At 40.6% G+C, this 25514-nt stretch overlaps 2 protein-coding genes across 4 annotated transcripts in view; one reads left to right on the top strand and one right to left on the bottom strand.

Annotated features, from left to right (window-relative positions):
• Positions 1–1031: 1031 nt before the first annotated feature.
• LOC104410364 (lamin-L(III)-like) lies at positions 1032–10617 on the top strand. Its single transcript, XM_010020511.1, has 11 exons — positions 1032–1090; positions 1300–1456; positions 2404–2529; positions 3438–3608; positions 4941–5066; positions 5162–5382; positions 6067–6289; positions 6976–7083; positions 7888–8004; positions 8104–8211; positions 10585–10617. The coding sequence occupies exons 1-11, from the start codon at positions 1032–1034 to the stop codon at positions 10615–10617; spliced, it is 1449 nt and encodes a 482-aa protein (XP_010018813.1).
• Positions 10618–14046: 3429 nt separating this feature from the next.
• The window catches only part of SH3GL3 (SH3-domain GRB2-like 3), a 14407-nt gene continuing 2939 nt past the window's right edge, over positions 14047–25514 (bottom strand). The window contains exons 4-9 of one of the 3 annotated variants that reach the window (XM_010020509.1): positions 24699–24832; positions 23153–23311; positions 20264–20367; positions 18901–19036; positions 18506–18521; positions 14047–14845 (exon numbers count right to left, since the gene is read on the bottom strand). In XM_010020509.1, coding sequence (XP_010018811.1) covers positions 14640–14845; positions 18506–18521; positions 18901–19036; positions 20264–20367; positions 23153–23311; positions 24699–24832 — 755 coding nt within the window. In that variant the 3' untranslated portion in view covers positions 14047–14639. The remainder of the gene's footprint in view (positions 14846–18505; positions 18522–18900; positions 19037–20263; positions 20368–23152; positions 23312–24698; positions 24833–25514) is intronic. The other 2 variants (XM_010020510.1, XM_010020508.1) reach the window with 2 other exon arrangements.

Raw genomic sequence — 25514 nt, 5'->3', positions numbered from 1 at the left:
TTTTCTCTTCTCTAGACTAAACAACCCTTAGTTTTTCCAATCTTTCCTTGCAGTCCAAGCTTTCTAGAGCTGATCAATCCTGCAGAGTGACTTTGGACTGTCTCCAACTGGTCTACTCAGTTATCAACTGGAAAACTCATTGTATGAATTATCACAACGTAGCCACTTGGCAGAATGTTTTCTGCTAAAATTGAACACTTTAGTCTTTGCAATCTCAAATCTAAGGTCTGAGCAGGTACTCAGGCTCTGGATAGTGGTTAGGCAACTGCAAGGATTTTAGAAGTTAGAGCAGTTTGGGAAACTTATTACCCCTTTCTGTGACAGGAGCTCACTGTGGGCCCAGCATTTTACTGTGGTGCCAAATAAAGCTGGCAACTTAAACAACTTTTACCAACCTGAGGGCTCTGTACCTGGGTATTTGCACAGGGAGATGGCGCCCTTCTGCAAGGCCAAACTTCTCTCACTCTGTAACTGCCACGGTGTGAAGGAGGGAAGATCCTGAGGGAGGAGGGTCCCTTGCACGGGTGCTGCCCTGTGGCAGGAGCTGAGGGGCTGCAGGAGGCCGAGCCCTAGCTGGGGATGCGGGGCTGACCAGGCCTGCTCGCCTCCTGGGGACAAACCTCCCCCTGTGCTGCGGGGAAGGAGCGAGAGCTCGGGCAGCCGGAGCTGTGCTCTGCCTCCAGGGGCAGAGCGAGGGGACTTTGCCCCCGTGTGAGCGCCATCACCTCAGGGAGGTGGGCGGGAGCTGTGCCCCAGCGCCGCAGCTCCTCTCTGCTGTGTGGCAGTCTGTGTGCTTGTGCCCACCGGGTGAGGGGCTCGGAGCCCTGGTGAGCTTTAATGGTTAAGAGGCACCTTGCCAGGAAGCTGGTGGTGGTGGCCTTTGCTGCTTAAAGGAGGTGTGTGTTTGTGTGTGTGTGTGTGTGAGCAGCGGTGGCGGGTCACTGTGGCCTGGTGAACTTTGGCTTCGAATGTGACTAGTCCTTCCCTGTGGAGACAACGGCCTGCGCTCTCCCTGCCCTCTCTGGTTTGTAATGCCGTGGAAAATAGCTGGCTTCCACATAGGATTTGCACAGAATGAGCTGGAAAACAGGTCAGAAATCTTTCTGGTTAAACAAATGATGCCTGTCTGAGGGCCCTGCCTGGTTTATTTTACAGCCTACCCTGTACTCTCGCTGCAGGTGTTAACTGACCTCCCTCCTGTTTCAGTTCTGCCACAGACCCCTGTGAACGTAAACATATTAAACCCAAACTTTCTCCCTCACGAGCTGCAACTTACAAATGTGAAACTTTCACTTGTAGGAATTCAAAGAAAGAAGCTGACTTAAGCCTGGCGCAGGCTCGTATGAGAGATCTTGATGCTCAGCTGAATGCGAAGGAAGCCGACTTAGCAACAGCTTTGAGTGCAAACCGCAGTTTGGAGAATGACCTTCATGAACTAAGGGATCAAGTAACCACTGTAAGATGTTCCTGGAATTGCAACTTTGCTTTTGTTCCTGAAGCTTTTACTTGGTTCTCTTCCCCAACTAGTTAGATTTAAAAGCAGGGCAAGGCTGTTGTCTATGGCAATGACAGGTAGACAAAGATTTCTGCTATCTTGCTGAAAGCAAATGCTATTGGTGGTTAAGTCTGTTAAAGATTCCACCTGTTGTAGGTACCTTTGATTCTACTGTATGACCACCATATGTAATGTTTCTTGTTCTAAGGACAAAGCAAGTTGAAATGTGTTGTACTGCTGTAGCCCCTGTAGCAGGCTAACATGTCAGTAAAAGAAGCATCTGGTGCTTCACAATGCTTCAGTCTAGATAGAATATGTAAGATAAATTCTGGCTACTTAATTTTTTAGGCTCTTGTGCTACTAAAATGAACTGAGTTGCTAATCTAGCAATGCATTTCTAAAGACATAGCTTTTCTATCTTCCTGCTTTTAGTATGATCGCTGAAGAAGCCAGTATCAAAATTTGAGGATGAAAACTTAAAAACCAAACCAACCCAAAACAAGCAAAAAACTTATTAAAGCAGCACACTCCAGCACTGGAAGTGTACAGTAGTTTATAACCATAGGTTATAGTTGAAGATTTCCACTTGTTAAGCATCAAGCAAATGATATTGGGAGTTAGGGACAAGTTTGGAATACATAGTGTTGTAAAGGGGAAGAATGTATATGGATGGTGTAATTAATTGTAAGTTTACTTTGAGGAGTCAAACTTAGCTGGTGGAATTAAGGACTGCTATGTATTTGCTTATATGCTTGACCCTACTGAAATAAGAACTTAAACAGAGTTATCGACTTTACTGTGTGTTTTGTGATTGCTGTGGGAATGAAATTGACCAGTAGCAAGTTGACTCTCTTAGTTTGGAAAACTGACCTCTTAATTCTTATTACCTTGGTGTCTGTCTTTTCTAGCTGGAGCTGTCACTACAAGATACCAAAAAGCATCTCCACAGTGAAATGTTGAGGAGGGTGGACCTGGAAAATCACATGAAAACTCTGCAGGAACAAATGACATTCCAGAAGCGCCTTCATGAAGATGTATGTTTTGGCTTTTTAACAAGGATTTAATTATTTTTTTTTTTTTAAGGATCCATGATCCCTGCATACACTTAAAAGCAATGTTAAGATGTGCTTTATCCTTAAAAAGGTAACTAGCTGAGTCAACCTATGACAGTCCATCAGACAATAAAATCCACCTAACTAGGAAGACTTCAAGAAGGTACACAAGCTCATGTTACCTGGCACAGTACTTATAGGTATTTGGAATATGAGATTTTTTTCAGGCTGCACTTCTGAAGGTAACTACAATTCCAGTATACCAATTTGTGTAACTGCAAATGCATATATTAAAGGTAAATTATTCCAGATGTTTACTAGAAGCCTTAAATAATCAAAAGTTAAATGTCCTTTTAATAAGCAATTTATGTTCCCTACTTCCTTAATTATCAAAGGTGTCTGGTAACCTTTGTGTGAGAAGTTGGTACATAGAGCTGAACACATGAATGTAAACCAACTTCCTTCTGACTGAAAGGCATCTGTGTGGCTTAAGTGATAAAGAATGAGTTTCTCTAATCAACTGCTGTGAGTTAAAAAACATGAGCTAACAGTGCTTAAGAAACTGAAGTGTATATGCATGTGTTCTAAGTAAAGAAAAGCAGAGAAAGCCATCTAGTCCAAGGAGTAAGTCTTAAAATTAAATACTAACAACTACTGCATTTATTAGTTTAAGCAATGTTGGCAGTGAGGTAGCAAAACAACCCAGCTCAGCTAGCAGGAAGTACCTGACCTGATGGATGAACATCTAAGATCTGAAAAAAGGTGAATTACTGTGAACTCGCTGATAAATCTCCTTCAATGCTGAATGACTTGTTAAGCTGGTATAGTAAGTCCAGTCACAAATCGAGCTGTATTGGCTTGCTTACTCTCTGAGAAATTTCTTCTCCTAGGAGCTCAAGGAGGCAAAAAGAATCCATGAGAGCAGGATAGCAGAAGTAGAATCTGGCCGTCGGAGAGAATTTGAGAGTAAGCTTTCAGATGCTCTGCAGGGGCTCAGAAAACAACATGAAGAGCAAATTCAAGAATACAAAGTGGAACTGGAGCGAACATTCAGTGCAAAAGTGAGTCTGTAAAAGATGCAAATACAGCAAAGCTTAAGTTCGCTGCACCTTGATATGATTAATGACACTAGCATAGTATGATGGAAGACTGATAGAGCACTCACATTTAGTGTGGAGCTTCTTGGCATAAGTTATGGAACCTCAAAGCTGTGTCAAATTTGACAGTGGAACTTCTACAAATACTTCGTCCCAAACAAAACTGGTTCAAGCAGAAATCTGGTCTGTTTGGGGAGTGATTGGGAATGGCTAATGTAATAAAGTTGATCATAATTCAAGTTTCTGACAAATCTGAGAGCTTGCCTGACAAGTCCAGGAACAAGGTGTGCTATGTATTAAGCAGTTTCAGCATTCTTGAATAAAACTTGATTTACTGATTAAAGTTTTACTAAAATGCAGGAAAGAAGGTATTCTTACAGTTCTACAAGAGTACTTTTAAGTGTAGGAGTGCAAATGTCCCTTCCCAGTTGCTAGTACTGGATAAGGGGGAGAGGGTGGATGTGAAAGTAGTTTGACAGCTTCTCAGAACTGGTCTGTCACTGTTTTCCCAGCATTATCCACAGACACAGGAAAAAGTAATACTTAGGCTTATACTTATTCTTGATAGGTAAGATCCCATGGGTTTCTGGGTTGGTTGCAGTGTGTAGTATCTTAAGCCTTCTTTAATGCTCCGGTGCAGAATCACATGATCTGCTACTTTGAACAAGTACATGTGTTCAGTTCTTCCTGGTTCTTCTGGCTTTCTCTACACTCCAATTTTAATGCCAGCTCAGTGAATTCCTTTGGATGCTTCTGTCCAGGTTTCCACTGGAAATTCTGAGAGCGCCTTTTGTTGGAGCATGGCTTGAATTTATCCTTTCTTGGAACAAGTCAAGATTGAATTGCTCTAGAAATAGCTCAGCACTGCTTATAATAATGCAGGAACTATTTAAGAAATGAGAACTTTAGGGGGAGAGGAATAGTTTGATAAGCACACCTAATATCCTGTAGCCCCATGCCTTGACAAGCAGCTTCTAACATTCCCAATTTTTCTTCTGGAGAATCAATTTACTTAATATCTATGCAAAGTCTTCATGCATCTGTAACTGAAATATCCTAATACTGCAATTTTCACTACCTGATTATTGCTGACTTTTTCTGACATGAATGTCAAACTTGTGTAAACCTCCCTGAAAAGCACTGAAAAACTTCCTTTCCTGGACTTTATTGGTATCTGCACACTTAAGCAGAACATAACTATTTCCAGATGTAAGAGCTGGAAATCACTCTGCTTTCCTTTCTTATTAAAAATACATGGTTGTAAGCAACTCATTACTAATAGTTACTTATCCACAGATGGAGAATATGCAGCTATCTGCAGCAAGAAGTACTGACTTTGCCAATGCTGCTCGGGAGGAGCTGATGGAAACAAAGCTGAGAGCTGATACTCTGACATCTCAAGTTAATCAATATCAAAGCCAGGTACAATCACTTTAATTTAGATACCCAATTCAAAATATGGGCCTCTAATCTTCAGTTATGGTTTTAACTGATTCTTTCCATCCCCTTAATTTTAGAATGCTGCTTTGGAGAACAGAATAAGGGAGCTACAGGAGATGCTGGATTACGATCGTGATCTCAATCGGAGGCGTTTGGCTGAAAAAGAGAAAGAAATTGCGCAAGTCCAGCAGCAGGCACAAACACAGTTGGATGAATATGAGAATCTCTTAGATGTGAAACTGGCTCTAGATCTGGAAATAAATGCCTACAGGAAGATGCTGGAAGGAGAGGAACAGAGGTAGGCTATGAGAAGATATTCCTATGAACTTCTTTCATCCAAAATCTCTACATTAACGATGTATCCTTCAGAATGTGAAGGAGGCAAGACGTAAATACGAAGTATGTCATTAGTGCTGTGATTTAGTCCTTGAAGTATTCTGTGGGTGGTATATATATTCTCCATCTACCACATGAGGCAGTAAGATGAAGTAATTTGATAAGCTCAGCTGATAAAGCTCAAAGGTCCATTAGACATCCCTTAACTTTCTCGGGTTTTCTGCTAGATCCTAGAGATAGATCAAAGTCAGTGGTCAAGTTTCATGAATGAAACTAGGAGATTGTATCAACTCCTAGCTATCCAGACACTGTCTGGTGAGAACAACATGAACTCTTAATATATGTTAAGAAGGGTCAAAAACTTAAAACTGCTTCCACTAAAGATTGTGTCTGTAGAGACTTTAAAAGAATACTTAATGCAGTTGGGAATCTCTTATCAGCATAAGCTTGCTGTGAACTCTAGGTCTGGCACTGTCTTCCAAACTTAAGAAGCTACTTTTGCCAGTAAAAATAAAATCTAATATTCAAGACTTCATGGAAGGCTTCAATATAGGAAGCTGTTAGCATCAGTTATAGTGGAAGGATAGGAGTGAGAAGAAATCGGAACATCAGATATACAAGTGAATATTATCTGACTCCCTTCTAGGCTAAAGCTGTCACCCAGTCCATCTTCACACAGCATTGCAACTCCAGCAACAAGTCAAGGGCGACTGCTCCCACATGGGAAGAAAAGGAAAATAAAAGCTAGAAAGAGAGCTCACAGTACTGGATTTAAGACTGTTCAGCATGCTTCATCTTCTGGCAATATATCTATTGAAGAAATTGATGCAGATGGGAAATTTGTCAGGCTTAGAAACAACTCTGATGAGGTACTGCTGTTCATTGAAGTCTGCATGGCCTTCATTATGAAGTACAACTGCTTTTGAACCAATTTGTAGCTTGGTGAGAGATAACAACAGGGAAGAGTACTACCAAAAATATACAAAGTGGGGACTCCTCAGCTAACGTGGCTGCTGTCAAGAGCAGACTAGAGACTGATTCTTTTTTAATTCAGTACTGCAGGTGTTTTGTTCACAGGGCTGTCTGGGAAGTGCTTTTGGGTGGAGGTATGCTGGGTTCCATGATGCAGAAATCTAGTATCTTCAATTGCTTCTCATCAGATTCAGGCTAGTGCTATCAGAAATACTACTTACCCTTGATGAACTAAAGGTATTTAGTAAATTGGATAGTGACAGCTTATTGCTTTAAAATGTTTACAATGGCTAACGCGTTCAATAGAGCTGACACCATCCAATCCACGCAGAGGGTCTATCTGACCAACTAGATAATTCTTTGACTAGTTCAATTTACAAATCCAGAATTACTAGAACTAATCCTCAGAGTTCCAGAACTTGTGGTTAAGTAGCGTAGCCACTTCAGCCTTCCTCAAAATTGATCAGATTCTTGTAATACTACAGGAATGGGACTAAAACCAGTGCTCGAGTCTGGAAAGAACCTTGCACTTGTGTGGTATGGTGTTGGTCTGTAATGCTGAGAGAAATTTCTTGTCCCACAGGATCAGTCGCTACATGGATGGGCGTTAAGACGACATCTTGAAAGTGTGTCAGATGCAACATACAAATTTCCTTCACTGTTCACTCTTCAGGCAGGACAAGTAGTTACAGTAGGTAGTGTTTTGTCAAACTTGCTTGGAGCTCTGTTCTTGTTATGTTACATGGCAATAGAGATTCATGTAATCAGGAAAACCAAACTGAAGTGCCTAAGGAACTACAAATCCTTATATGGAGGGGGAGATGGGGAAAATCCTTGCAGCAGCTTGATCTGAAATGTCAATTAAATGTTCTTTTAAAGCTACATCTTAAATCGAACTTTGATCATCCCAGGTAGGGATGTGCTGTTATTGTGAACAGAATCAATATCTTTGTGTTTATTCTTAGGTTTCCCCATACTTTTGTGGTTTGATAAAAGCTGTGCAGAGACTGAAAGCTGTAGTCCACTATAGTTCATCGTACTAAGCTAAATGTTGGCTCTAAAATTGTACTCTAAGTACACTTAGATAGTGATCAAAGAGCTTAAGCTCTACGCTCTGTCCTCCAAATTCTGTACAAGTGTGCTCAAGACACCTCTGAGTGACCCAAGGCTATAGGCTATCTTGTATACACAGATTGCTGGCATGAGTATGTCTATAACTATGGCTCAAATGGTATGCATGTCCAAGTAAGGCTACCTCTATATCAGGTAGAAGGCATTAACAACAACCTTTTCCGCATTGCTTTACAGTCTTCAGTAAAAAAACCCTCTCAAACATGATCACCATTCTTGGTAATCCTGAAAAGAACTAACCTGCCAGGGATCACAGTAGTTCAGTTTGTTACTGGCTGTCTCTGGTATAGTTTTACATGTTAGACTGAATCCTAATCTAACTACAAATAAGATTCTTCAGAAGCTCACTCTAAATATGTTGCAGATCTGGGGTGCAGCTGCTGGTGCAAGCCCTGGTCCTAGTGATCTGGTCTGGAAATCTCAGAAGTCTTGGGGAACTGGAGATAGTATTGGTGTTACACTCATCACAGATGATGGTGAGGTAAGTGAGATTATAGTAAATAGCTTCTATTGTCCTAACACCAAACTTGCTTGTACTTAATTCTCATGGGTTCTTGGTGGTAATTCAATTGTACTCTAGGAACTTGCAGAGAGGAAGATAATGCAGATACCCAGAGGAGAAGAAAGTGGTGAGCAAGATGATGATTATGAAGAAGTAACTGGAAGTGAAATGGAGTATCCACCTCGGGTAAGCTGCCTGAAGTTTAAATACATGTTATCAACAATCATTCAATAGTCATTTCTTTTCATTACTGTATGAAAATACTTCCCTGAGTACTATCCATATCCTACAACTCTTAACATTTTTCTTGATGTCAGACCAAAAGAAGAAGAAAAAAGAAATGTTGTTTGGTTTCATGATAGTGGTTCCTGTGGGCGTCTTTAAGCAGGTGAGATGGTGAGAATCATGCTTGTCATCTCATAGAAAACTTGCTTCACTAATAGTGCTTGCATGGCTTTGCATCAGAAGTGGAGTTGATGTTTTGGTTACTCTGATTGAATATGATCCAATAGAGTTAATTATTGTCTCATTACTGACACACTGAAAAATGAGCTTTAATGTCTCTTCCATCTAAACATGTAACAAACTTAATAGCTCTTATGCCAGGAACAAAATGCAAACACTAACTAGAAACATCTTCTGTGGAATGAAGTGACTTAGCTGGCACTCCAAATGGCGTCCCTGACTTGCTCCTAAGAACTTAAACTCATAGTGAAGAAACCTCATATTTACATTCAAAAGTATTAAAAGGCTGAAATCAAAGTTCTTCGTGTATTGATTACATAAGTCCCTCTGCAATTCAAGCATGAGTTTGAGGCACTTCTGTTACCGCTCATTTCCAGGAACAACAGATACTTTGCACAGCAAAGTAAGTAGATCTCGGCCTTTTTTCAGTCATAAATACTTCCTGCAATACTTCCCAAGTGGAACTTCAAGTGCAGAAGCAGGTCATGCTAATGGAATTAATCTAGTTACATAAAATGAGCATGTTTTGCATTCAGTATACTTACAACCCTCTGGCTTACAACTTGTATGTTGTAATGGCCTGTGAAAGACACTCTAGACCTGCCAAATGGCTTTTGACTACCCATGTTACAAGTCTGAACTTCTGCATATTGGATGTTCCTGTGTACTGTGATATACTACTAGTCAGGTACCTTTAATTGCTGAAGTAGTCTAAAACCACACTAATGCAAGGGCTTTAACTTGGTCATAACTAAACAGTTATGGGCTGTACTTGTGTTTCTTGACTTGAAATAGCACCAAATCTCCTTTGCTAGTACAGACTCTGAGGCCCTAAGGGCAAAGGGTTGCCTAGCTAAAAACTCATTCTCTCCCTCCTGCTGACATGGCATGTTAAGCCGCCATAGCTCTTCCTAACTCTGCTCCTGCACAGTTACAAGGAGGACTGGCATCTTATTGCACCAGGTCATAAAGCCACCATCATTTCATAGGTATTTTCTGAATATACCTGTCTCAATTTAACTTATAAGTACCTTAGTACTGTCTTTCTGAAGACGTACCTAACAACAGGCAGTTACTGCCTGCTGCTTAGTTCTTTCCAAACAGAAAATCTGGGTAAATATCTATTACTACAATACCATCTGGTTTAAAGGATGCTTATCAGTCTCCTGCACATTCCATTCTTGTAGTATTTTCAGTCTCACTGAAGGAGGGTGAGACCCTGTTAAAGAGGCTATCAGGAGAGGTTCTATAATGCTATTCTGGCCTTTGGGTTTTTAATGCACAGCATACACCAAAATGGTTGAAGTAACACCAGTGGAAGCTTTAGGCTTATGTGAAAAGACTTAGTTAAACTTCTCAAGTTCAGAGTAGGGCCTCTCCTCAAATCTTTTTTTAAAGGCTCTTCATTTGAATTGACTAATAAGATGGTTTGTTCAGCAATCAACAATAGAAAGCAAAAGTAACTTTTGTCCATACACCTCTAATCTGTTTTATCAGCAACTTCACAGTGCAGTTGTGTGCCCTTTATGGTAAGAATCATTTCTAATACTTCCATTCAAATCTTAATGTAATTCCTGTCTGCTGAATTCCTATCAAACTCTTGTCACACAGCTTCTGCTGCATTGGTAGCACTGAAATAATGGTGGCTTAGTAGAAAACAGTTCAGTTCTTGCATGCAATGAGATGATGCAAAGAAAGCATGCTGTGCTTTAAAGGAAGGCAGGGTTTCCACAGTTTTTGCTTCTGCTTTTAACATCCTAAATAGAGTAGCATGAATCTGCATGCCAGTTAAGTTTTAATGCTTCAGAACTGAGGTGCTGAAAGATGGCCTTTCATTAAAGAAGGCACAGACTCATGTATTGCATGGACTCAGATTCTTAAAAGCTTTTATTTTTTCCCCCACCCCCAAACCCTCTAGTACAGTTCAGGCATTGCATCTCTTGAGAACCTGCTTTGCTTTATTAATAAGTAACTAAATCTACAAAATGCTGAAGTCTGCCACATGCCTAAATGAGGAGCGAGTAGGTAACTGGCATTAATAGGTTTGTACACATGTTAATGAGCCTAATGTCTTCCTTTTTTTCATTTCTGCAGACAAATGAGGATACCAGCTGTTCTGTCATGTAATATGGACAAAGAGATGATCATCTGAAAACCCTTGTCAATCCCAGGTGACACAGACTGTGTTTTGGTATCTTCTGCAGTATTTGAAACTTGGAATTTGCATCTCCCATCTGACCTCTTTGTAAGAGACATTCGTCAATAATATGAAGCTTCCTACCTTCTGATAATGGGCCCTGTCCTTGGATTCACTGATATAAAGAGCAGTAGAACACAAGCTCCATGTGAAGTTAATTTTTACGTTAACACAAGGATGTGGTTTCCATGACCTGCTGAAACAGAGGAGGGTACACAGTTTACAAACCTTCTAAACATATGCCCTAGAAGGATGCTAAATACTTAACTATAACCGTGAGGCTGCCTCAGCTTTCTTAATACTCTAATATGGTGTTTCTCCAAAGGTAATTTGTTTCAGGCCTGGCTGGGGAAACTGCATGGGCCAGATCGCACCCTAGCTTGCACCCTGAGCAAGTTTGAACTTGGCTGAAGTAAAACACTCTCCTAAAGAGTGCCAAGTGTCTGAAATGTTTCCTGCTCAGAGTCTGATACTGAAATGAAACTGGTCTAGATCACTGCTAGAGAACTTCCTAGAGTGAAACACTTCAATGTTAAAAGCAAGTTGTACAAATATTCTTGTCTGTTATTTAATGTACTGTTTCTGTAATCTAGCACCTGGAATTCCAGTTTCAGTATTGTATGTGTCTAGATACAGAGTATCACACATAGCTGTATCAACCTTAACTTGGGAAGATGTATCCTGTAAATGTGAAAAGGCATCTCATTCCAGCAGAGAAGGTACAGTAACTAGCAATATTAGCACTTTTTAGTCCCAACAAGCCAGCTTTTATAAAGGGGCTAGGAAAAAAACATGCTGAGAAATCAGATCTAGAAAGCACCAACTGTAGTAAAAGGTGCATTAAAAATATTTGCTCATGGAGTCCTTATGTACCAAATCTCTGTGCAGTCTGCAGTACTGCTTTGTGTGTCTAATGGGGCAGTTGGGGGACTACTGTCTACTGGGCCAGTATGTAATTTATTGTAACTTGAATAGCTGTATTCCATGTAAAGCCTGACCTATAGCCCTCAAACTAGGCAGTCAGCCTTTGGGGTCACTGCATTTGATTCTTCTTAGTCTCTTTCTACTAAAATGCTTACCTGCTGACTCTATGGTAAAGGGCCTTGATGAGCCGCAGGAAGCACAGCTCTATTTAAGAGCAGCTGAGATTAGGGATTTCTCCAAATGCTGGAATAGGTTCTTGACTGCCTCTTCCCATGCCAAAGTATTCAGTTCTTAAATTAAGACCTGTTCTGTGTTAGAATGCAGTTGTTAAGGTAAGGCTCTTGTTATATTAGCTTAAATTCTCTTAAATTATTTAAAAACTCTAGTCTTGAGACATCAAGAGTACATGCTGGTTTAATACTTGCATTTTAGCAGATCTGACTCCTTGTTGTACCTTATGCGAGGTTATGGCAGCAGCTATTTCTATATTTATCTTGATTTCTTAAACTTTTTGTAACAGATTTTTCATGTATATAAAAGCAGTCTTGGACTTTAATATTTGCAGTTTAAATAATAAAGTTCTGTTTGTTCACTGATCTTGAGTGGCTCAAATGACTCTGAAGCAATAAAACCTGGTGAGTTTAAGGAAGATTCCCTGCAGACTGATGAAACCTTTACAAATACTGTGTTTATCACTCAGTTCTTCAAATTAAGTTGAACTGCTTTGAACTTGATGTAAGAGGAATCTTCACTATTTCAAATGAAGCCTCTTACTAGCACAAGGGAAAGATGGTATTAAGCAATAACTGTGAAATAGTTGAACTACTGTGCAAGTTTTGGTAGGCAATAGTAGTGGTAAAGGAAGCAGGATTGACTGTACAACCTCCATCATAGTTCATAAAACTTGCTCTTATCATGCAATCTTAAGAAGGCACATGTTAAAAAAATCAATTTTCAAATCCTATTGTGCAAATATCTTCCTGGTAGCAAGCCTTAAGGATAGTTGGTTTCATATGACCTCTCTCTACTTTATCCTAATCAATAGCAGTGTATGTAGGGCACTTGACCTGCTTCCAGCTTACTACTTTTGTAGTAGCTACTTCTGTTAGATGAGGCACCTACTGTAGCTGACCAGAAGCTTTATACCAAATGGCAAGCTGCCTACTGCAACATGTATTGAGAATTCAAACCTTTGTAGTTGTGTGTATGTAATTCTTTCCTGGTGAGGTAGAAGAGAGATGGCAATGCCTCTTTTCCTGCCTGCTATGGAAAGATATGACTACTGAAACCTCTCTAATAAATGGGGTGGGGGGGAAGCAAAAGCAGCCATGAATCCCAAATACCTAAACCTTTGAACATTATCCCATTTATCTTTTATTCAGAACATTGTAGATGCTTTCATTCAAAAACTAGATTAGGACAAGTTACTTTCTGTAGTGCTGCTCTAATACTAACTATGTACTTGCCCCCAGATTTCCTTCCTTACATGAGCAGGTCCAAATTCTGAGGTGTTCTGCTCTAAGTAGCAGGTTGTACCACAGCTGCAAATAATCATCCTCTACTTCTCTTGTGACTGTTGTGCAAGCCAAGGCTAAAGATAAGAGGAACCAAAAGCATGGTTTTGTTAGCCAGTCAGCACTGATTATGCTTCTTCAATGGAAAAGTTACTGCACCTGCAATACACATGAAATTTGTCCTGCTTTAGGGTCTGCTGTTTAACTGGACTACAGAACCAAGTTGAGTTTTGAAACTCTGAGGCTGGATTAAAAGGCAGTTTGTCCATAAGGAGTTCAGCTCCCTTCTCATCCTCCTCCGTTTGTGCAGAGAGCAACTGGCAAAAGATTACATCTTCCTCTGGGGCTGTTGAATGTTTCAGTCATTACTACATCTGCATTTACTAAGCAAACCAGGAAAAGGCTAACAGAAAACCAAACTGATGTCTTCATTTTGACAGTACTTAAGATGCTTGAGTGTCTATTTTGAATTGCTTTTTACACCTTTTTAGTTAGAGCACATCTTTCCACCTAGTCTTCTCTTTATCCTTCTCCCTCCCTTTCAAATAGATACAAAAAGTGGAAGTGTATTGACTTTTCATTTGTTTGCAGGAGTCAGATACTTACCTATTTATCTCAATGGAGTGCTACACAAACCCTGTGGCACTAGGATCAGTTTGTTCTTAGGTCAAAGGAATGTTTCTCTTCTCCTCCTCCTAGAAGAAAACTTTAGCAGACACAATAAATGCTACACGGTCAGTAGGGAGAAAGCAGGATTATTAAAATTCCAGTGGCTGAGGTGTCATAAAACTGATACTTTGGCTTTATTGATGCATTTTTAATCCAGCATTGTTTTCTTCACTGAAAGCTGATATATTTAGCGAAGGCAACCTCCAGCTCAAAAACAAATGCCAGCACTATAAGGAATAGAAGCAACCACTGTTCTTATCCCACAGAAATATTTATTCAGTTTGGTCAGTAAATTATAGGAATTTTCAATGCTGAGAACTTGTACTTAGTACAACAACATCATAATATTGACAACAACCACTTTTGTCTTTTGTCAACGTACAATGTGAAACATGGATTAACTTGCTCACAATAAATTACAGTGTGATAGATGAGAGAGCTCAATGACATCAGTAACTTAGGAACTGGTTACAGTTAGCTTCACTTACAGTACTTTTAAAAATGGTCTTCAATAGTAAAATCATTGCAGCCGAAGATGAAAAAAAATCCACAAACAATAATAGCAAGGAAATGCAGTTTTGGAGCAACAGTGAGCTACCAGTAAACACTTCATACAGTGATCTTCAAGGCACAAAGCAAAAAAACTGGGCATGGGTTTTTTTGCAGGTTGACGAGTCAGGGAAGGTGACATTTTTTCTGAATATAAAATAAATACAGTTTAAAAAGACGCATACAAAAGTCAGTAAGTCAGTCAAATAGCAAGGCTTTCACAGAATGCCACACTGACAGAACACTTGTGAATCCATTTCAGTCATGAAATCACGTTCACAGCTTGAATGACACAATCACTGAGGCAAGGGAACCATCACTTCAACATAATTAATGGGGAAGAAGCCAGACTCTCCATTTAACATCCCCTCATACCAATTCTCATCAATCTGATTGGTCAAAGTTATGATGTCCCCTTCCTTAAACCCAAGCTCGCCTTCATTTTCCGGCTCAAAGTCATAGAGAGCTTGGCAGCAAGGCTGATCCATGTGCATTGAAGAACCTGCCCCCAGTGACAGAAAAAAACCAAACGCATTAATGGAGCTTCACAGCATCCCACCAGCCACTAAGCATAAAACAACAGGTCGAAGAAAGGTAGCCCTGCTGTCATGAATTCCCCCACCCAACAATTTTTCCATTGCTTTCACCCAGTAACATCTGGTCTTTCTACATGTAAAATACACCACTAGTGATAATTAGTCACAAGCATAATGCTGGTTCTCCCTTAAGTTCAGATGCTACTTTATTCCTAGTTGCTTTCCCTTTCGAAAGGATGTTTATCTCAAGTTGATAGTTTGAGTAATCACAGTTGTCAAAATCAGTGTGGGCTCTTCGGGGTGGTGGCCAGAGGAATTGGAAGGGCAGAAGCTGAGGAAGCATAAAAGTCAACAGGAGAAGTGGCAATCATTTAAACAAACTGCCCTGCAGCGCACTGCTACTGTGTGAATACCTACCAGAGGGCTCAGGGTCATACACACACCCCTACAGCCTGGAGTCAGAGGTTCAACTGAAGTTCAGCCCTGACAGGTTTTCAATTTGAAATAAAGGAAGAATAGAGAAACAGATTTCATGCTGCTGCCATGCAACTGTAGTAAAACACAGCATGACAACATCAGAACATCCCAGTACTAACATTAAAACCATTAAACCTCTTAGATACTAAGTTGTCTTATTCGGAACATTGCAACAATTCTCAGATTCTCTGGTCCTGACTCTCCTCCCAGTTATCACACAGGCTAATGAGGCAATCACCTTGAAGAATAATTTTTGTCTGGATAAATCTGCACACAACTGGCAATGCAATATAGATGTAGTAGCAAGATGGTAAAATGCATGCAAAAATGCCTTTGCATCTGCTAATCATGGTTCTGTGTAGGAAACTATTGAAAAGTAACTGTTGAGGCATTTTGCAGTAAAAGAATTAAGAGAAGTCTCTCAAGGAAACCAGATGACAACTATTCTGGTGATCAGTAAAGGAGCAGAGGCAAAAGCATCTTTTTAATCGACAATACTACAACCAGAGGTAACATTTGATGTTAAAACTGGGAAGTAGGAATTATTCTTCTATTTTCTTGGTATGTTCTATCTTTTATAACAGTAGAACTGTCCGCATGGAGATCCCCCTCAGCAAACCTCCCCAGAACACTTTAACAATGCTGGACTAGTCCTCTGCCTGGGGAAGGCACAGGATAGTGACCAAGTGTTACAAGACCAAACTGAATCACAGCTAGTCCAATAGAAAGACACAGGTGAAAGCTTGGTTCTGGACATATTTTTGCTGAAACAGTGCAAGCAGAAAAAAACCAGCTGATGAGCCAGAGTTACCCAGTGAACCCAGACTGGCTGTGCTCAAAAATAGCTGAGTTATTTCCAGTCTTTGCCAAGGTAGGGCTGGTACCAACCCACTGGAACTGTCAACAGCACAAGGCTCTGAATAACTGACAAAGTTCCTTGCTTTCACCAGCTGCTCCGATGGGGCTAATTTATTATTGCAAGTTAGTTAATTCCTGACAGTGAGGTACCTGATAGGAGATGGATCACATTTGGTTCATTTTAAGCTCCAAAGAACTGAAATGTCTGGCAGCCTGGAAAGATTTTTAAATAATGGTCACAGCCAGTATAACCGGTTTCACTCCAGGCTCTAGGATCAGTCAAAGTCTTCATTAGAGTCAGGCAGCTGCTGCTACTGTATAATCCAATGAGACAAAGCTCCTCTGACAAAGGTAATGGGGGCAGCACTGCCTGACAGGCTGCAACACACACTGTTTAGCATCACAGAATCTGTGACATGATACTGGCTTTTCCTGTCTGCTGAATACTCACACATCCTTTCCTATTGCAGAGATTTAAGCTAAAGAAACTGCATTGTCTTTTTTCCCTGCAAACGGGGTGTGAGCTAATTTGCAACACCACACACACCTCCTTAATTTCTCCAGTTGTGGAGTTGAACTGTCAGGCTTCACTGTCACATTCGAAGATGACTTGTCATTAATCTCCAGACCACTCAAACCTGGACAGCACAAAACCAGATTAAGCAAGAAGCTGTCTGTGATTGCTGGAGTGTTACAGGATGAAACCAGAATGCTATTCAATGTTGGTTTGTTTGCTTTCCCCAAAGGGAGTTACTGCCTCTACCTGCATCTACTGTGTCTTCTATGCCATGTTGTGTACATATGGTAGCAAAATTATCCTATAATAGTCACAAACGGGAAGCTTGATAAGGTAATTAATCCAAGTCTCTCCCTCACAGCTGAAGTGAGTAAACACTTCGATGCTTATGCTATATTCCAGCACATGGCAACCAGATCCATGTATTCCATATCATGGTCAAACCTGACCAACAAAAACAAAGGCATGATGCAATGCAGCATTTAAAGAGAGTACTGAAATGAACCAGATGATGTTCATAGCTGCAGCTGATTAATGAGGTTAACGATGAATTAGAACAAAACCACGGATTTCTTATCTGTGCTTAATCAAAGCAACTAAATAATTCACAACATTAAAATCAGGTTTCTGTGAATCTACCCTTGCAAATGTGTATAAGTCATTAGGAGTAAATAATCCCCACGTGTTAGGGACCATACAAAGGAAAATACTATTTCTGTTCCAAGAAGCTGATACTTCACTTGAAAAGCTATGGTGAAACACAGGAAAAGCCATTTCAACACTCAGAACTAGACCATGGTAGTTGTGCTGAATGTATCACAGTGTAATTTGAACTGCCCTGTCGATTTCCATGGATTCCCGGTACTAAGACACTATTTACCTTGAGTGACAGCATCAGGGAAATTAAAGGTCTACATTTTGATAGGGTCAATGTGTAAACAGAGGAAATCAAGCATGAAAGTGCTTGTGCATGTAGGATGAAGAGCTCAGTTTTCTAAAGGAAAGAGGAGGGTGATCATGATGTTATCCTCCCCTATCACAAGGAGACCTTAAAACATTTAGCAGTTTTGCTTAAGGAGCTGCCTGGTTCACATTTGTAAGTCACAGATCATAAATCTAATCTGTTTCACGATCCTGATTCTAAACAGGAACAGAAAGGTTTCCCCATTTACAAGCAGGGCACATTGACCCCTCTGCAGCACCACAGAAATCCATATGGATAATTTTCAAACAGGAAGAGGAAAAAAGAGAACAATGATGTCACTGATGGTTGTACCTGCTGGGAGGTAAGCACAGCATCCAGAGCTTCTTAAGGAGGAAAACAACATGATACATGGTCTTTCTGATATTGTTAGCAACACCAAGCATAGCAACAATTATTACACACATCCTATTTCTTCTTTTCATCTCTTTCATGGTTGTTTCATTTCTTTTCCATTCTGACAGCACTGAGTGAAGCATTATACCCATTAACGAGATAGGGCAAAATACTTTTATGATGAGGAAAAGCTATTTCACCAAGTAGTGTAACCTGACTAATTATTACCATTCACACAGCTTTCAAGGGCTTTCAACAGTTGATTTATTTTTCTGTGTAATTGGAGCCTAATCAAAGGGAAGGATCCTACTCCCACACCAATAGGTACCCAGTTCATAGTAGTACAAATAGTACTTCAGTTCATAAACGCACACACTTTGGTACATACTTTAGGGGACAGTAAAATACATTAATAAAAATCAGTAAGGGTGGGAGTCATCTCTCTGAATGTTACACGGCTAATACTTAAGATCTCGTACTGATCATTTCTGGTCTCAGACCGTAGAGAGAAATTAGCATCTGGACGTACTCCAGACAGTGCCTGAACACACTCACCTTACACATCTGTCTGCAAGAAATAACTGTTTGCTGCAAGTGCCTCTCCCTCCTCCCACCCTCAGTGGCAATGCAGAAAGCTAGCAGAGCAAGCAGAACGCCACACCTCGACTTCAGATGGGCGAGAGACTGTTCAGAGGAACCTTGCTTCACAATTCCATTTCCAACTCTGAGAAACAACCTGGAGTCAGAGCCATGGATACCGATGCCTCATGGATCCACTGTTCTCACAGTACAAGGAATATCTTGAGGAACAATCTCACAAACATCTGCAGACATGTTAATTCTGTGGCCACAGACTTACCTGATGATTTTATGGACGAACTATAGGCAATCCCATTGTGCTGCTGATTATCGCCGATTTCCAGAGTTGTAGTTATTACAGGCTTTGGCTTAAATTCACGTTTAGGCCGACTAGACGCTACATTTATTCTGGAACACAGAGAAGAATGGCAAGAGATTTACCTTGAAGGCAGAAATACTTACAGAGCATACACTCAAGTTCAGTGCTTTGGTGTTTGAAAGGTGGGGAAAAACCCACAACTATCTGCCAGGTTTGTTTTTAGGCTTGGGGTAAGGGGTAGGAAGGTTTATTCACTAAAAGCTGCTCAATTCTTATGCAGTATTTGAATTTCAGCAAGTCCCTATTTTATTTAATGCTTTGGTCCTGCTGACAGAGGCATAAAGCTTAACAGCCTGAGTCTGAGAAGTGCTGAGCATCCGCAGCTGCCACTGAGTTCAGCAGAAGTTCCAGGAATGAGCTCTCCCTGGAAAGCTCAACTGTGAATGACATATGTAGAAACCCAGCCAGGACAGAGGCCCAGGGACTGCATCTCACACATTGCCTTTTTACTAGAGAAAACGGGAAACAACCATTTGGGCAGCACAACTGCCTCAATACCTCTTCCTGCACGTGCATGTGGCCCAGCTGAGACCTCCTTGTCCCACTAGCCCATCCAGCTGGGATGGACAGTGCAGGGTGTGTACAGACACAGCTACACCTATGCTAATCTCCATGCTAATATCCACAGCCACCACATCCATCCTGATCTCAGGAAAGCCCCAAACAGTTATCTTCACTCCACAACTGTTATGTTAGCCTACACTACAGTGACACTCAAGTCACTTTGGTCTCCTGTTCACCAAGTGTAACAAGTTGATGACAACAGTATTTTTTTCTGCTGTTAGGATGACACCAAGTGTCTGGGCCTTTCATAAGTGCATTACACCACAGCTACATTCCCAGCCAGCTGGCTATTTCCTTACTCTGCTGGCAGAATTTTGTTATACCCTTTAATCACAATGAAAATAGGCCAACTCCTCAGCAAAGCCTCCAAAACACATCTCGAAGTATGCAAGTTTAAATAAACCCACAAACAAATGGAGGCTGTCCTGATCAACCTCCACAGATGTGAGAGAGAGATTTTGCACACACTCAAAGCTTTCTGGGCAGGTCCTGCATTACATTAGAGGCTCACAGTGCAGCAAGAGGTTGCCAGGTGGCAACAGTTTAATACAATGAAGTCCAATAAGGCACAGAGCACAGCAAACGTGCATCTGTGAGATGGTGCTATGAGATCTGTTGCTTCAGTGACTTCTCATATTCATGAACCTCAGCTACAAAAGAGGTCCAAAATTCTTGGATGGGTTCAGTCTTACCGGTTTTGCAGCTTGTTCTGCAGATCCTCCAGAATTTCTGTGGATTGTTTATGGTAATCTAGGGCTGCTTCTACAAACACAGCCAACTGGCTAACTTGTTCTACCTGAAATACAGAGAGGAAAATAGCTGTAAGGAACCTGCAGTACATTCAGCTGAAGGATATACAAACAGATCATTCAAAACAGACCTAGTATTCTCAGAAGACCATGATACCTTGTGGAGGCTATTGAAAAAGAGCATATGTGATTCTATCAAAGAAATTGCCAGTTGGAAACTGAACAAAACTGAGGTGTAACTTCTAGTTCACTAACTCAGGGCTGGGTCCTTGAGTCATTTCCTTTCACAATGTGCAAATCCCTTCTGCTTTCAACTTCCAAGCCAGCTGTCTGTCAACACCCAAACCCGAAACATGTGAAAGGACATGACCCTTTAGCAGGTGAAAGTGGGGCTTTCCTGATCAGCAACGTTGGAAGAAATTACACTCTGACAGCTCTTATGACTCAGACCCATTAGTGTTTATTAGCAATGTTTACAAACCACAGTTCTGAAATGATCTGGCCTTACCTCACTAGATGGCAGCATTTATAAACCAATAAATGAAACATGATTTATCTACTTGGATTTGAAAAGTATCAGCCAATCATTCAAAAATACGAATGCTGAGGAAAGAGAGAATGAAAAGGAGAAAGAGAAACCAAAATATTTTTGGTCATGAGGTAACAAATAATCTCATTGCCCTCACACAAACTGAGCAGTTCAAGCTGTACTGGGGACAGAGCAGTTACAGGTATTTTTTTGTCCTCTTCCTTTAAGACAACATTAAGAAGACAGAGCCCAGGAAGTCTAATATGTTTCCATTCCATCATGATATCTCCAGATACTGCATCACAGTAACGTATCTGAGTAAACTCTCTGCAAATGTTTTATGGACCCATGGCAATTCTGTGCTGTAGTTTTCTGCCTTGACTCGGTTAAAAAGATTATTGGAAATTCTGCCAGGACTCCAAGAGCCAAACATTGTCACATAGCATCCAGAAATGAAATGCACAGAACCAAATCAACAGCTGATATAATTCCATCACAGTCAGAAGAGAGTAATGCAAACCAGCTGAGGACAATACGCAAAGAGGCTGGGGTTTGGAGGGGGTGGTCAGAGAAAATGGATAGTCAAGGACTGTCCAAAGAAGATGACTAAAAGCCAGGAGGGATACGGAATTATGGATTAGGAGAAGAGAGAGAAAAGAGACAGACACTGGGAAAGAGCCAAAGAAAGTTGAGGAACTAAAAGCCACTTCGCAAGAGGAGCCTGGGACTGGCTGAGTGGGAAAGGCAGGAAGATGGCTCTGATAAGAAGCGTATGCAACAGTGTCTTCATGGGAGGTCTAGAACTAGCTCTGCAAAAACCTGAGAGAGAGATGTGGATCAGGACTGAGCCTGGGAAAGGCACCTGGCAAGGTGGCTGGGAACCAGACTGCAGGGCAAGGAGACTAAGAAAGAGAGACGTGGGGAATTGGCAAGGATCAGAAGGAAGCAGTTAAGATCTCTGCAAACCCAGTGAGACAACCTGGGGTTAGGCAGCAAGGCTGTAATGAGAAGTCTGAGGAGGACAGACTGACCAGGTAAGCATGGAAAATAGAAGGAAAGGAGCACAGTTTTCTTCAAAGGGAAACAATAGAAAGTGGGTATGGAGAAAACCTCCAAGGGACATCCAGTTCACCCCCTCCAAACAACAGGATTAGTTATACTAGAAAGTATAATGCATCATTTCAGTGACCCAGCTAAGTCATTTTAATCCATATACTGTTTTATCCTCAGTGTGGTGCTTTGACTAATGACAAACACTGAAACATTTCTCAGCTGCTCGTGCAAGCCAGAACGATGAAACACATAACACTGCAACCAGGCAATTGATAGAGCCTAGGGTTGAACAGTGTGCTGCCCTTGTGCAACTTGCACTGGTAAACCAGCAAGGGGCATACTGTCTTAGAACCTGCTGTAAGAAAAGTGTCCCACCCACTAACAGCTCAGGAGCTACAGGCCTGTTTATAACTGGCCATTACAGGGGTGCACATCGAGGGAGAAGTTGCTTGCAGTCAAATACTCCCACTTAACAGCTCCTCCTTGTTGCAGGTTGCTCACAGAAGACAGCCCACTTTGTTTTCTGTGATGCTGCACCTACAGGGGAAGGGGAAACCTTGGAATAGGCCCAAACGGGTCCAGTTCTCTTTTCCTATAATTCCATGATTACACAGGAGAAAGCACATTCTGCTATTCCTCTGCGTGTGGACAGAAGGGAGGATTACCAGGAATGACCACAGCTGCTCTTTATTTAGACATAATTTTATGATGGACTTGGACTCTGAGCCAAAGTCCAAGCACCTGAGCCCAAGCCACAGATAAACTCTGTGGAGTAATTTTCTGAGCTGAATAGTAATAATAATGACTTTCAGAAGTAAAGTATTTCAGAGACTTCAGATCAGCAGCAAAGTTTTGATTGTAAGTGAGCTACAATTCAGAAAGTGCAGGGTACATAGCCTTGCTCATAGTTTAGCAGCACATCTATGACTATGTGACTATGTTAATTTCCCTCCCACTGATCAAACTGCATTCTAATTTCAGATAGTTCATTGATTATAAAATTACTTAAGGCCTCTGTGACAACCTTCTCTGCGCCACTACATCTCCAGGAGAAATTCCTGCCTTTTTGAGTTCTCCCATTTACTGCTGTGCATTGTGTTCTTCTCTGACAGGAGATTAGAAAAGGAAAGAGGCACACTTTCTGCTTTCAGACCTTACCTCCTATGAAGGATGGGACAGGCTTTATTCAGTCCCACACACATTGCCCTCCTGGATGTACTGCAGCAAACAAAAATGCAGGACAGACTTACATCATTTTCTAAGAAATTGAACATGCTTCTTTCAGCCAGTTCCTTTGACTCTTCAAACTTTTCTACTGCTTGTTTAACTTCTTCATCTGGTATCTTTCCAAAACGCTTCTTTTTATAATCATAATCCAGACGGCGTCCTTCTAGTTTCTTCAAATGATGCTGAATAAGACAGAAAATTTATGAAAAGGTCCAAATGGGACATGATCAAACAAACACATTCTGAGTTAAGGAAATTTCAGTTATGGATGCAAATATATGCAGAATTAAAGATATACAAGGCCCAGAGATTATACAGTCTAATCTAAGGCTGCATCAGGTAGGTCTGGGACTGTGCATATGAGTGAAATCTTCACTAAACATCCCTTTGTTAACACTTGGGGAATTGGCTATCTTGCTTTGCTAAACTTGGGCATCCACCTCATGGACTTCTCTAAATGTGCAACACCTCACGTTCTCTAAACGAGAAGCAGGATCCAATCTAAATATGCGTGTGGCCCCAAAGTCTACATTTAATTCAGTTCTACCTCTTGCAATACAACAGCTAAAAGTTAAAGGGTTATTTTCCTCTCTAATTCCATAAGCACTACTACAACAAATCTTGTATTCCTGTTTTCTTTGTTAGGTGCCAATTTGACACTTCTATCTGATATAACTAGACAAGCTTTTCTGTTGCCAAAAATCATGGTGTTGGCAGACTTACAGAATGGACTCAAAGTGACAATACAAAACACACATTAAACCATTTCTTTCATCGGTTCAGAAGAACTACAACTGAAAACAGTTATGTGTCATAGGAGACAGCTACAGACATCAAGACATTATTACTATCTTTTTTGCTATGCTTTCCACAGCCATTTATGTGTAAACAAATAAAATAACTTTCATTTCTGCATTTCATCAGGGTTTTAACTTGCTTATTGCCCAAGTCTATTGGAATCAACAAACTCAGGCAGAGACTGCCTGGTTTTCTTTGAATTGGCACATTGTAAACAAAAGCACTGAAAAACTTAACTCTAAAGGGTAAAAATGTGTTCCTCAGCTTTATATATTTTTCCTATAGTGGCATATGTCACTTCATCATTTTATGGCATTTTTCAGATCATTGTGTGATTGCCCTGAGTAGCCTTTTTCAATAGTTCATCCTCCATCATAAACAGCTTTAGGCTGACAGAGGTGGCAAGAGAGGATAATCAGTTGCAGTAAATCACAGCCCACTCACATGTTCATAAGAATCACAGCCCACTCACGTGTTCATAAGAATTAATAAAAATGTTGTTTAAAATAGCATAAAGAATATAATTTTCTCCACTATCCTTCTTGTACTGAATGTACAAGCAATACAGCAAACAGAGTAAGTTAGACACGTGGTAAATAGCCAGGCATTGCTTTAAAGCAGATTTCATCCCTGTTTTGCTAAAGAGACAAACTTAAATGCAGTGAAATTTATTTACCTTATTGCTTTCAAGAAAAATATCTCAGGGAACTGGAGCTTCACTGACTCTGATTATTGGTAAGTCAATACCAAGCTTTACCTTGGAAAACTTACCCCAATTTCTTTTAAATCTTTGTCTTGCAATAACTGTAGAGGATCGATAAAATTTTGTTTGACATTAATATCAAGCGAGTCCTTCACCTCTGCCATTTGCTTCATGCTCTCACCAGCATCCAGCAATGCAAGGCCTATGGCAAAGAATATGCTACTTACATCTCAATACATGTAAAACCAGAGAATGTGTCTTACGAAACAGTTATTTCAAAGAGGTATCTTTATAACTGCTGCAGGCCCCTGAAGAGTGAAAAAAAAGCAATGCAAGCTCTGTACTTGCTTAGCTTGCATTGTCCCCTTGCTTGTCCCCTACAGAAAACTAGGACTGGAGAATTTTTCTTCCAAAGTACACTTTTTTCCTCTCCCCAAAGGGCATCTGCAAAAAAAATAACACTATTTTCCCTACTGTATTTGCATAGGTGACAAACCTCCTCCACTTTGAGAACTGCAAACCAAGCCAATTAATTTGTACAACTTTATAGTGATATTAAATACATAAAATGTTTACTCAAGTTTTTCATCACAAAATCATGTTTCACAGCTTCCTAACACACAGCATGCATTTTTTTCCAAACCTCTTTTGTCAGAAATCATTGCTGCTTCTTTAAAACCACCTATTTAACATACCTGTATACTTAATTAAGCATGTGAGTATCAGCAGACAGAACAGTGTTTGAAATGTTCTTTTCTCTGTTCTAGTTTTAGTTAGTAACCCCACTGCTTTTGCAAAAAGAACAAATACATCCAGCTCACAGATGACTTGTGCCACCACACTCTTCGTGAGGAGAATAAGTGAGTCTATGGCTTTCAGCAGCA

Source organism: Nestor notabilis, unplaced genomic scaffold (assembly GCF_000696875.1).
Source record: "Nestor notabilis isolate BGI_N333 unplaced genomic scaffold, ASM69687v1 scaffold16068, whole genome shotgun sequence".
In the NCBI taxonomy this organism is placed as follows: domain Eukaryota; kingdom Metazoa; phylum Chordata; class Aves; order Psittaciformes; family Psittacidae; genus Nestor; species Nestor notabilis.
This window is presented reverse-complemented; position numbering and strand designations above follow the sequence as displayed.

What these genes read in the sequence shown, in the direction of transcription:
- LOC104410364 (XM_010020511.1), top strand. Translation starts at nt 1,032, where the DNA reads ATGCCGTGGAAAATAGCTGGCTTCCACATAGGATTTGCACAGAATGAG. An exon ending in CAGAATGAGCTGGAAAACAG is followed by an intron (nt 1,091 to 1,299) that starts GTCAGAAATCTT and finishes TTTCACTTGTAG; the next exon opens with GAATTCAAAGAAAGAAGCTG. An exon ending in AGAAGCGCCTTCATGAAGAT is followed by an intron (nt 2,530 to 3,437) that starts GTATGTTTTGGC and finishes TTCTTCTCCTAG; the next exon opens with GAGCTCAAGGAGGCAAAAAG.